At 44.6% G+C, this 13272-nt stretch overlaps 1 protein-coding gene across 1 annotated transcript in view; it reads right to left on the reverse strand.

Moving 5' to 3' along the window:
* Positions 1 to 13272, reverse strand: part of GPR176 (G protein-coupled receptor 176) — a 47471-nt gene that overhangs the window by 32275 nt on the left and 1924 nt on the right. Inside the window, exon 2 of the mRNA XM_075151824.1 lies at positions 10516 to 10773. Within this exon, the coding sequence (XP_075007925.1) occupies positions 10516 to 10744 (229 nt within the window). The 5' untranslated portion in view covers positions 10745 to 10773. The remainder of the gene's footprint in view (positions 1 to 10515; positions 10774 to 13272) is intronic.

The following is a 13272-nucleotide window of genomic DNA, read 5'->3' on the forward strand; positions in this document are numbered from 1 at the left end:
AAAACTTATTATGGGATGTTTATGGTAGGGGGGAAAAGGTGGGTAAAGGGAGAGTTCAGGGTGGTTTGGGGAGGAACAAGTGTGGGAAACTAGAGGGAAAGGGGGATAAAAGCCATCTATAAACTGGCATTTGGTCAGTACGCTTGTCTGGCCATGCCCTGCACCTGATCAGCACAGTCTATCCCATCTTCTCACTAAACCCCATTTCCAACTCTTCTTGTGCCTGAGGGGCTCTCTACTCCATGGGTCTGTGTGCATACGGAGGTCCAAGTGCAGTAACTGGAGGCAGACCATGGGGCATCAGGGCCCACGCATGCGGGGTAGCAACGACTGGAGAGACCGAAGAGTGTGCATTTGTGTGGGTGTGTATGTCAGTGTGTACTCACTACTGAACATCAAGCCAGACTAGCCAGCAAGTAGGATAAGATGCTTAGAGGGCAAGTATCGGTATGGCCGTAAGTCTGGGCCAGATACCAGAGGAACAAGAGGGGTCTGAAAGTTGGCTAGTGAAGGACCAGGAGGTCCAAGCCAGCTACTGGAGAGACCTTGGAGTTTGGAGGTCAGCTACTGGTAAGGTCATAGTTCTGGGCCAGCCACTGGGGAGACCTGTCTGCATGTGTGTGTCTGTGTGTGAGGCACCTGGGAAACCAGGGGATCCTGGGCCAGCTGCTGGGTAGACTGAGTGCCTAAGACCAGCTACTACAGAGGGATCCATACTGATGTGCATATATGTATATGCTTATGTATTTTATACTAATGGGATTTCATCCTGAGCAGCCAGAGAGGGGAAGAGGACGAGGCCATTGGTGCTCTGTGTTTGCCTGACTGCTGCATTTTCTTTCTGTGTCAGTCTGTGTGGCTGCTCGTGCATATATGTACATATGTATTGGGTGCATGTGTGCCTCTTGGGAATGTGTGCTCAGCCTTGCTATGGCTGGACCCAAGGACACGGAGCTGCAGCAGGCTCACCTCTATCAGCCTATGGGATTCAGCAGCACCTAAACGCTTACCAGCATCTTTTCTGGGGATGAGTGGGAGAAAAGTATACAACTTCCTAGATCTTGAAAAATGTTCCCAATAAGTGACAAACTTACTTTTTCCAACACTACACAAATAAGAAATTAATTATTAAAGATGAATCGAAGAGAATAAAAACCTCATTTAAGTGCTCATGGCGCCTGCTCAATAGCAAGCCAATAAATGAGGTCTGTAACCGTTTAAAATTCTTCCTAAGTGCTTGGGTTCATTCATGCCTGAAATACTAACTTACTGCCCATAATATCCAACACAAAATCTTGATGTATCTAAGCTTTCACTGAGGTTCAAAACAGTCAGTGATATATTTGCATTTGAGCATTTGAGCAAATGTAACTTACAAGGAAAAGCAAAACATGACATCCAGTCACTTAGTTAAACATCTCTGGTTCATAGCTGTCATTAAGTGTTCACACGGGGACTACAGACAGTGAAATGACTGGTATCAATCAGTTTCACCCCAAATAGGGATCAGTTTAACACCCTCGACGCACATGATGTTAAAGACATCGGCTAACCCCCCAGCACGTGTCTGAGGAACGCTCTAGTATACAGTATCCCCAGAATATCAGGCACTTGCATTTCAGGTATAATCATTGCATCTCGCACATTTCCAGACCGGGTAAACAGTTGTTTTCCCAACGCCTCTTTTAAAACGCGGCGGTGCCACCGGAGCAGCCCCTCAGCCCGAGCCAGACCAGGCGCCTCTGCTGAAGCACAGGGAGAAGAGCGGTCTCCATAGCAACGGGGACCGCAGAGGCTCTCACAACCCCTCTTCTTCACCCACTCCCCAAACTCAATTTTTCCTCTGAAGGGAATCGTTGAAAACACATAAAAAGCAAAAGCACAATGCCTATTGCAGACAGACTTTATCAAGGGTGCAACTTCAACTGGGCTTACTGCTGCAGGATCCATTATTCCTGAGGCTTGGAACCACCCATACAAAAATGCAGGGGAAAATTATTACCGTAATGTTATGATACTGTAATATGTTATTACTATGCAATTATTATTACGTGCAAATATTACCAGTCATATCATTACATTCTCCTGATGCTTCTTATTAGACTTGACTTTCAGTCACTTTTTGCTTTGCCAAACTTTAACTATGCCAGCTAATCAGCCACAAAGTTAATCTATGCAAAGTGCCTGGTTTAGAAGATTTCATCTAAAACAATTCCAATTTTTCTAAGAGTGACACCAGTAGAAACAAAACACCATCCTTCCCATCCCCAGACCTTTCCCCCCACCCCCCAGTGGTTCTACCCTTTTTGGGGACAGGGCTACAAATTTTTGCTGGAGCTATTGTAAACGTGCCCCTCGTTCTTTAAAAATTCTCTCAGTGTAGCCTTTAATCATGTACCTGCAGTATTTTTTACTGCAAGACTCCCTGCTTCATTCTTTATAGAAGATACCTGTGGCAAACTTCACTGGTGGCTATTCCAAGACACAAATATTTATTCCTTATGCTGGTATACATTTGCCTTTACAAACACGTTACCTAGACTGCCAGTTACTTTAGGATTGTATCCCAGAAGGGATCTATCCCTTTATAAATTAGGTGCTGTAACAATTCCATTTTACATGTCCGTGCACAGATGTCAAGACAGGGAGATGAAAATCAGTTTCAAGGGCAGGGAGAGGCTGGAGCCAAAGAGCTCTCGGGAAATCCTCAGGAAAAGGGGCGACCCTGGAGCCTTGCCTCTTCTTGTCCTGCGGGACACTGGGAAGGCTCACTTTTCACTTGGAAATCTGGTATCTGTTTCAAAGTGCACTGTTTTCTTTCAAAGGACACCTCCCCTTGATATCATCACAGCGTGCTTAGAAACCAGGAGGTAACCAGTCTAGCCCACAGCTTCCAAAAAAGTGCTATAACCACTAGAACAGAGTTCGAACTGTATCAGAGCATCCTCAGCCTTTCCAGTGAAATTTCTTTCTGTACAAGAAGATTTGGGAAGACAAAAGAGCAAGTAATGAAGAGCCTCGTTCCCCAAACCTCAATCAAGGCACTGATCTACAAGGTTTGAGAATGTTTCCTGGATTTGGGATTATTTGGGATACTTTCTGTGTTTTTTCTACTAACTGTAAGATGCATATTCAGTGTGGGGAGTAGACACTGGCACTGAGGACACCTCCTTATTATAATTTTCATCAATTGCCTAGTGTAGGGTTTTTTTGCTAAATGTCTGAAAAGAATGATTTTTTTAAAGAAGAAACTGATGCAGTTTTATCTACATGGCTAACATGAAAATTTTGAACAGCCTCAAATAACCTCCAGAGCACATGGAGACTCTCAGACCTGGGAAATATGAAAAGAACAGAAACTACAAACCATGATAATGGGATATAATCTCGCCTAAGCCTAACTTGACAGGAGCATTCAGCTACACCCATGCTACAGTCAGTAAAAGCTCATATACGCTCAACTCATATACGCTCCCCCATTTAACTGCAGTTAATGGTATGTAAATAAGTGAACTGTGGAAAAATCCATGGTAAGGGTGACACAGCCCATATCCTGATCTCCCTCAAAACTGTTATTCTTGGTCTTCCTTTCCCTTCGGAGAATAATAGAAGGTGCTATTGTCCATTTCATTTCGCCCTTCATTTCAATTTTATCTCCCTTTCAAACTAAGCTCACTGTGCGTGCTGGCTACAAGTGCTCTTTGGAGATCTTTATTTCGAAGACCCCCTCCCACTGCTTGCACTCAACTGAAAGCAGCTGCAGCCACCTCCACTGACCTCTCCCTGCCAAAGCTCAGAAGTAATACTTCCTCTCCCTTCTGTCAAAGGTTTGGTTGCTGTGCTAAAGTAATAATTAGTCTCTGCAGATCGATTACCTCTAATGGCAAGAGAAAAATATCCTTTGTAGAGCAATATTGCTCTATTCCTATATTCACTGCAAATCTGATCTCAAGAATCTTCTTTGATAAAAAGGAAACTGATAAAAATTTATTCGCTTTGAAAAGGACCCCTATGTCATCCCAAGCTTTTAAAAAAAAAAGCATCTTTGTTTTGCCATTCATCCGTTAAGTTTAAAAGTTATTGTCCACAGGTATCCTCCTTCAAACTAGTGACAGCCACAAGAGTAAAAGCAGTAACTCCATATTCTTCTGAATCAAATAGCTAGTATTTTTTCACAGTTGCAATGTTCCAATACTCTATTTTCATAAACTGTTCATTCATTTTTGAATAGCAGCCAAATATATGCTAGAGCTTTTTGCTGTTTTCTTTTCATGCTGGAGGAGGGGTTGGAGGCAAGAAATTATCTGAATTAAAAAATGCTATAAATTTCAGGTTACAAATTTAAATTCTTAAATCCAATGAAAAACAACCTATAAACTTTGCTCTACTCCTTTGACCTCAGACTAAAAGATCCAAAGCCTCTATTTCTTCTGACTGCGAGTGTGCGATGAGTAACACCAACAGCATTGGTGATCCCCCTTTGCAGCCTGGCTGCTCTGCTGTGCATTACTGAAACATATTGCAGTGCTAGTTGCAGTCCTACCATGCTGTAATTAATCCTCACAGCATGCGCTGTATATTAGAAGCCCAAACAGTCTGAGATATGCCCCAAGAAATGGAAGAGTGGGATCACTGAATGAGCTCCATCTCACTATATGATCTCCACGATGAGAGAACAAACAGGAGAAAATCTAGAATACACCCAGTTTACACAGAGGGGGGAGAATGGAAAACAAAAACCAAGAAGCACTTTCCTAGGGTAATATAACAGAATTGCTGCACAGCATGCTTCTCAAATGGTGGAAATTTCTTCATCTTAGGGTCCTCTTATCTGTAAAGCCAATGCAGATACATCTGCACAGCCAGATGTAGCTCCCAGTCTATTAGTCACCATGGAAGAAGCCAGCAAAGTCTCACTTTTCTGGCCTGTTGATCTCAGTCAGTCAAATCATAGTCTTTGCTTCACCGCCGTAGCAGGCAACAAAAACTGGTCTCCCCTTGAAAGGCTCCTGAACTTCCTGGTTTCTGTACTTGCCCTGTGAGAACAAGCCCTATGCATACATGGCAGAGGTACAGACAACCTAGCACAAGGAGCGAGTCACGGGCACAATCAGCAGTGCCCTGCATTGCTCTGGGACGTGCTGACCATTATGATCACAACAAATCATACAAAAGCTGAAGCCTAACTATCCTCCAGCAAGAGGAACCAACCTGCCACGGACATGGAAACACTACAAATTTTCCTTCTCTACCATTCCAATGGTACTTGTCAGTCCTCTTCCAAATAAATCCCTACACAATCTGCAAAACTCATCAAATCCCTTTTTTTGATTTAAAGAAGAAAAAAAAAATCCCAAGCAGAAATTTACTCCTGCTCAAAGAGGAGCAACTTTAGAAACTGCATGAAAAACTGCTTTTGTTATGAATTTGTACCACTGATGGCACTTTGCTACTATGGCAATAGGTGGCAGAACAACATTGTGAAGTGGACAGACTGAGAAGAAAGACTCTGAAAGAAGAACCCAGAGACAGACAAACAGGGTAACATGCCAAAAAAAAATCGTGAGAATGGAGAATATGGTCTCCACCTTCAAAACTTCAGTAATTTGACAGGGCAGTAGTTCTAAACCTAAATCTTATTTTATTCTTCCTTTTATCAGCTTCACATGAACAACACCATCCCTTCGATAGTAGCCGTCTGAATTTGCCTAAGGACTCTAGCCAGTATTACCATCTGGTAAATAATCATTCACTTCCACAAGTAATCCTGACTTCATCATCTTAGCCACATCCATTTGCTGGCATAGGTGGAGGGAACGGCCTGAAACACAAGTTAGACAAAACAAAACAGTTCCTACAGTTATTACAAGGCAGTAAAAAGTTATCTAACCTGAGTCGGGCAGAATACACAGGGAAGTGCAGAGCAGATAGATCTGTGCAGGAGTAGTGGAAGTGAAGCAATCAATCTCAAAGCAAATCTCTAGCATTCTTGTTCTTCCACTGAAGACTTCTACATCCTTTCAAAACAAGTTAGGACATGCAAAGTTCGAATCTCTTGACACTTTTTACCACACAGGATTAAGTCAACCAAAGGGAATCAGTACCGACAGCATGTGTTGCTTCTCATGTCACACTGCACCCGTCTGCATCATTCCAGGGGCCAGCAAAATCAGCTAGTTCTTCCCATCGGTGCCTTTCACTTTCCCTCGTATTTAAGGTAATGAAAGTTGCTGCATTACACACAGAAACTCAACACATTAGCTTTCCTTTTGCTAAGCCAATTCAGGGCAATTGAGGGGTCCAAAAAACAGTAATTCATATGAGAGAGTTGACAGAAGCAGCATAATTATTTTGGCTTCTATTCTCCTATAGTAACTCTTCTTAGAAGCAACAGATTTAATCATACTGTACCTGCACAGCTATGGCCTAAGCAGACTACTGAGTGCAACTCACCTGACCCCACACCAGAAACAGATCTCTACACATGCACTTGTCATTCCAGAACTCCTGAGGCACCCACTCGCTTGATTTCAGGGAGTACCAAGTACGCGTGTGCATCAGAAAAGGAAAGTGGTAACGAGAGGCATGGGCCTTTTCTTAGTTCTTCTGCTGAAGCTCAGCACACTTGTATTTTTTTCTGTAACATGTTCCACACTCCCTGATCTAGGTACAGTTCAAACAGTGGAACAAGAAACACTGGTGGCAACCGTTTTCACTGTTTTATTATAGCCCCGCACTGAGTTGATAGCTTACAGGCTAGGAAATGCCATTACTATGAGAACTGCCATTACCAGCCATGGATCTGCACAGGAAGACAGCGTTAACAAGGCCTTCTAGTCTCATACGTACTTGGTACCTCACCTTGCGCATTTGGTAAATAAGTTCATCGACACGTGCAAAGCATTTAAAGATCCCCAGATGAATTCCCTGGTTCATGCGCTCAGCTAAGCATCACAGACAGAAATGGCTTGCAAGTCTTGAATATAGTACAAATCTTTCCTTCGTAGAGGCAAACCGAGCTGCTGATCAGGATAACTAAATTGCCAAATTCCTCCCTCCAGTGCCTCCTGTCTTGTGCTGAAACCTCGTGGTAGGCTACAGCCAAAGGAGTGCATAACGGGTAGTACCAGTTGGGTTCAAAGTATAGAGATGCAGATTTACCCCATTTTATTCCTCAATCCTTGAAAATTAAAATCATAGGTAGTCTGCTAAGAAAGAACTCCCACACAAGTAGTGGAAAAGCAACAGTAGGAAGTTTGTGCAAACAGACTCAAAGTCACATGAACAGCTATTTAAAACTGTAACATTTAAGCACATTATAGCTTCATTAACTCAGTAACTCATGACTAAGTTATCTGAAGAACTCTCCTCTCTAACTGCCCTAAATTATAAGTGATTTTTAGGCTAATAATTATGTTTTGTCCATTCCAAACATGGAATAATCGGATTCTTTACAAAATGAGAACTTTTTAACAATGAAAACTTTCTACAAATTAGGACAAAAAACAATAGGAAAAAAATCTGCCAATTAGCAAGCCTCTTCTTGGTACTTCTGGTTGGTTCTACCAGTTAAATTCTCTGATGTACGTGTTCAGGTCACATACAGGTTCAAGCTTTGGCAAGCTTGTCACAACTACATAATCCCTTTTAAAGACAAAAATTCTAGAATCTAGTATCATTGTTATTGCTACATAAAATAAATAAATAAATTGCGGATGTGCTTTCAATGTCTTGTAAAGTAACCTTAAAGAAGAACAGTTTGACTCTTTCTTGTCCTTAGCAGGTATCATGAAACACTCACCATACCACTGTCCTTTCACAATACAGGGAAAACTAACACAATAATTTCTCCTACTGTTACAAGTCTCTGCACAGGTCTCAAATAAGGGTCTGAAATGGTAGAGAAAAACATAGTGTACATCGCTCTCACAACTGACTATCACTATCACATTTTTCTGCGCAGCAGGAACCCAAATTAAATTCCCAACCCCAACTGTGATTCTTCCCTCTCGTAGGACCTGGACCTCTCCCTGCTGTAGACTGCTGCTTATGTCAGACCCCAGCATTCATTATCAAGACTGAGGCATACACATTTGTTCCCTTTCAAACTGGAAACAGAACTCATTTCTTCCTTTTAAAAGGGTAGTGCTATTTTATCTAATAGCAAAGTGGCTCGGGCACTTTTGTGGGATGTACAAGTTGCACATCCTCCTAAACCAGAAAGGATTCAAACCCACACATCCTACCTCTGAGGAGAGTGCGCCCCTTCTCATGCTTTATGGGGAAGGATAGTCCTAATTCCCCTCGAAGGGTTTCCCCTCTGCAAAGAGGAACCTGAGACTCACTGGACCAAAGAACTGCTATTCTGTAGCTCAGCTGAGGGGCTCACCTGAGGGAGAAAAGAGCTGGATGCCACCCATGCTCTAAGGACCATGGCAGAGAACAAATGAAGGGGAAAATTTAATTAACGGCATTTGTGCAAGCATAAGTGTGAGGTAAATACCAAGTTGTTCTTCCCTGCTGATGCAGAGATAGCGTGCAGCACATGCACAAGCAAAACTTCTGGCACGTATGAGGGTTGAGCATGCAGGCACCGAAACCCTGAGGCCTTCTGGAGATCAGGGCTTTATTTCCATCCAGTAAAGAGGGAATAGCAGTACATTCATAGGGATGATACGGGAAGACATTTTTAAAGCCTCTCAAGTTTTCAGCTGTTAAAATAGCATGTGTCACAAATGTCCTTAAAATAGTGTTTTGGGGCAGCAGAGAGACTGGAAAAGAAGGCAGTTTCAAAAAAATAGTTAAAATTGGTTTCCATTACTGTAAATTCACAAGGCCCACTGCTAACATTTGTCACTGGACTACAGCATTTTCATATTTTAAAAAACCATGATTTCCTCTCCTGTTTTGCTCTTTCATAGGCCTGGAGAAGTTACTGATCTGGAAGCTTCATCAGCCTCCCGGCCATCCAATCTCCAGATAAACCCCTTATAACAGATCCAAATCTTTTCACAGAGTCCACCTCTTGAAAGCAAATTGCAGGAGTGCCAAACCATGACTTACAGTAGTCTTGCAAAATTTATAGCTATGGTATTTTTTGGTTGGTTAGTTGGTTTTTAAAACTCCTAGCTGCTGAAGGCATGATTACATGAGAGTATCTGTTTTCTTCTTCAAATAAAATTTGAGGACCCATGCTCATGAAAGTAAGTCTGGACATATGACCCAAATGTACGCTTTTAAGGCTCAAAACCCAAAAGATAAAGAACTAAAATTCTCACTTTTCTCATCCAAATTTCTTATTTTTAGGACACTATTTGCTGGTTATCATTTTGTGCCAGGCACTATCCAGCACATGGAAAAAGAGAATCCTTTCCCCGCACTACCTATGCGCTAAATAGGAAAAAAGTAAGAACCATGAGGATTACCCCCATTGGACAGAAGAATAATTGAGGCCAAAAGACTCGTGATTACAGTAATAACCAGTAAGTGTATCACTGACTGAGCCCAGAGCTCAACGCTGTTCCAAGACTATGCTTACCATCTTCTTAGAAATTATATATATTAAATATTACCAAGAAGAAATCGATATCAGAATTAATTACCATGACCACAGAAATGGATTTTAGCATCACCCAAGAAGAGGAAAAACAAAAACAATTCCTTGATAATAAGAGCCAATGACCATCAGCAAAGTCCTACTGAACTCACCTGAGAGCTGAAGACTTCATCAGTCAAGCCTTGTGTGAAAAGCCTCATCATCACTTCCAGTAACTAGTTTTGAATGACTTAGACAGTAGCAGCATGTTACTGAAGTCCAGCTTACTGATCTCCCAAGCAGTGCTAAATTGACTCACCAAAAGGCTTATTTTGCTTTTTTTTTCCTTTGGTGAGACATTCACAAGTATTCCTAACAAAACAATGTACTAAAAGCACCTAGAAAGCAAATGTATACACATTTGTAAAGTTATACAGCCATATATATTATTCATTTACTACCACATACCTAAAGTGTATGATTCCTAATTTAAGTATAACAAGTAGGCAAGATTGCACATGGTTATACATGTTTAAAGCATAAAGTACTTCCAAAGGATTCAGTTGAAATATGCAGGACAAAAGGCAGAATTACTGCAATGTGAAGCAGAAATTCAGTAAAACTTGTTTAAAGCACTCCACACCCTTTTCTATGGTAAAGAGAACAGATCCCATGACAGCTGAAAATAAGGGTATAATCAATTCATTAAATTTTTGCCCATTTAAATTCTGATAAAGTTTACTATGTGATACATACATATAATGTACCAGTTCTCATCTGTGAGAGTTAGCTTTTTATAGTAATAGCTTTTACACATCAGAAATCCACAAGGAACATGAAATCATAAACCTGAGGACCTAAAAGGCAAAAAGAAGAGTCATAAGGCAGCAAATTATGCTAGTTACTGTTTTGGTCTGCAGTCCCTGACCATAAGGATAAACAAACCCCATCAACAAAAAACTCCCGCAACAGCCACTTACCCAGCAAAGAGCCTACGAAGATGACAATTTGCACCGTGGTAGTGAAATGCCTGTAGGTCTGCTCTTCGCCGTGCTCCTCGCTCTCCGCAGCACCAGCCTCGCTGCCATTCCCACCCTGCCACACCATCTGCCCAGCTGAGGCATTCCTCATCTCCAGAGCTCCGGTGACAGCCTGGTATGGGGCATGCTCGCTTTCATTCCTCGAGATCCAGCTTTTGTCATACCCCATGGCGAAGTTCCTGCCCTCCTTGCTGGCACCTAATAACCACAGGTTACTGAGCCCCTGCCTTTAAAGACTGAACGGAGCCCACAGGCAAAGGAGCGTTTCTGAGGACAGAGCCCTGTCTCTGACACTCAGAGGCATCTTCACCACATTTGTGTGTCCTGGAAAGCAGGCTTGGCTTTTCACGTTTCTACCTGGTAAATCATGATAGCCAGTAAAGAAACGCAGAAAATAAAGCAGGCTCCTCCTTGAGATTAGCTGTCCCATATTTCTTGCTTCACAATGCCACAGCGTTTCCTCAGTATGTTTTACTGCAATAAACGTGAACGAGGAAATGACAGTCCATACCGCGGCTCATCTTCCTAACCCCGCCAGGTCACCTCGCGCCTGCCGCGTACGCGCTCGCACGCACACAGACTTACTATACATTAAAACCGGTTTGGAAAAGTTGATGGACCACAAGCTCTGTCCCCCCACGCCATTCTCAGCCTTGGCGTTAGCTTTTCTCACAACCTGGAGGGAGGAAAGGCATCTCTCTCCCCGTGGCACATCTCCTAGCGCTCTCTTCTCTCCTTCTGCCCACTCCTCCTGGGGCGAGACGTGGCTCCGTCCGCGTCCCTCCTTGCTCTGCGCGACACTGGGCGCCAAGAGGACCCTTAGACAGCGTCCAGAGAAGTAAATGACTGCTCAACGGCTTCCACTGCACTCCAGCTATTTTTCGGGGAAAATTAATTGGGTTTGGAACCCCAAGGCGGGGGGCACTCGAGCCTCCAATGAGCCAAAAAGCCTCCGTATGATCCTGCGTGACCCCCCGTGAGCGCGCCCCGCACCCAGCGCGGCTGGCGGTGACACCCCTGACCGTACGTGCGCCAACATCCCGGCCCGGGCGCCGAGCTGCGCTGCACTGCACCGCCGCTGCCCGCGGCCCCGCCACTCCACACTGCGGACAGCCGCCAAGCCCCGCCGCCGGCGGGAGGCGGTGGCCCGGCGGGACGGGGCGGGACGGGACGGGCCGCCGAGCTCCCGCCTCCGCCGCGCTCCCGTGGGGCGGGGGGGCGCCGCCATCACGTGACCACGGCGCTCAGCGGGGCCGGCACAGCCGCCATTTTGGTGGGGAACGCTGGGGCTGGCGTTGCTGGGGCAGGCGGGAAGCGCGTGTCGCGGCAGCCCCGCGGCTACGGGCGGCAGTCCGCCCGCAGCTCGTCCTCGGGAGGCAAGCGCTGACTGGCAGCCAGAATTTCTAAACCGCTATATTTAAAACAGGTCCGTAACTCTGAAGACAGAATTTCAAAAAACAGTGCTAACTTCAATATATACATATTATTTGTTAAAACAGTTTTTTTTTAATACTTAATTTGCCAATAGGCATAATAAGTTTGGGTTTTAATTGTGCAAAAAGTGTGCATCCATATAGCGGGTGCACGTTTTCCTTTAATTTGAAGATTTTAGGAGGACGGCTAGTTAAAAATAGAGCCCAAAAAGGTTTTTCAGCCATTGGCCAGCAAATCCGGATGTGCCCCCTGGGAGAACAGCTACCCATGAGTATAACCCCTGCACAGCACGGCTTTTTCAGGGACCCCAAACTGACGAAATTGTCCTGTCTCCTGTGAACGCAGACGACGCAGGAAAGAGCCAAGTGCTCTGCCGTGGGTTCAAAGACATTTGCTGACCGCAGGGAGAGAGGGACTGCCACCACCCCACCCCACCGCAGTCCCTGGAGGCTGTTGGTGCAACCTCTGCTTCTGCCTCCCTGCGTTCGGGCCCTGCCCTTTGCAGCCTCCTCTCCTCGGCGTGGGAGTCTCCCAACTCTTCTTTAATCATTCACGTCTCTTCCCTGCTCCCAGCCTGGCCCCAGGCTCATTCACCCGCCTGCCCTTTCCTCTCACCCCTACTCCCAATTCATTCACCTGGTCCAGCCAGTCCCAAGTTTCTTCCACTTTCCCCAGGCGATAATCAGCAGTTTCCACTGTGCGTTCCCCTCATCTTTGCTTCCTGGGGCTCCTGCATCGGCTTCCTCCTCCTTTTGGTCCCCCAACATCCCTGTGGCCGTTTTGGCCCGTCTCTGTGACCAGACTCTGACGTGCTCCCTTCCACCTCCCAGCCACCAGCACGGTGCCTTTCCTCACCCAGCGGCCCGTTTCTCCCGCTCCTCCCTCCGGGACCCTTCCCCTCTCTCCTGCACTTCACCTGGGGAGACTCGCCTCCCCTCACCATGCACAGGGGGAAGTGAAAGCACACTCTCACATCCCACATCATTAAATTTTAATGGCTAGAATTAAATTTTAATGTTGTGGGATGTGAGATCTGTCTTAAATTTTGGAAGGGAAGCTTCTGTCCAGATGCAGTCTGACACATGTTCAGGGCAGGTGGACTCTTCAAAGATGTTCACTGTACTCCAGTAAATCTGTGTGGGGCATGTGAATACTTTCACTCCCTCCACAATAATATAATTTCGTTTACTTTATGCAGGTTTTCACAAGGCTAGCTAACAAAGCCACAGCACTGAAAAAGGTTGTCTCTTCCCCCTCATCCAT

The sequence above is a fragment of the Calonectris borealis genome, chromosome 5 (genome assembly GCF_964195595.1).
Source record: "Calonectris borealis chromosome 5, bCalBor7.hap1.2, whole genome shotgun sequence".
Lineage (NCBI taxonomy): Eukaryota > Metazoa > Chordata > Aves > Procellariiformes > Procellariidae > Calonectris > Calonectris borealis.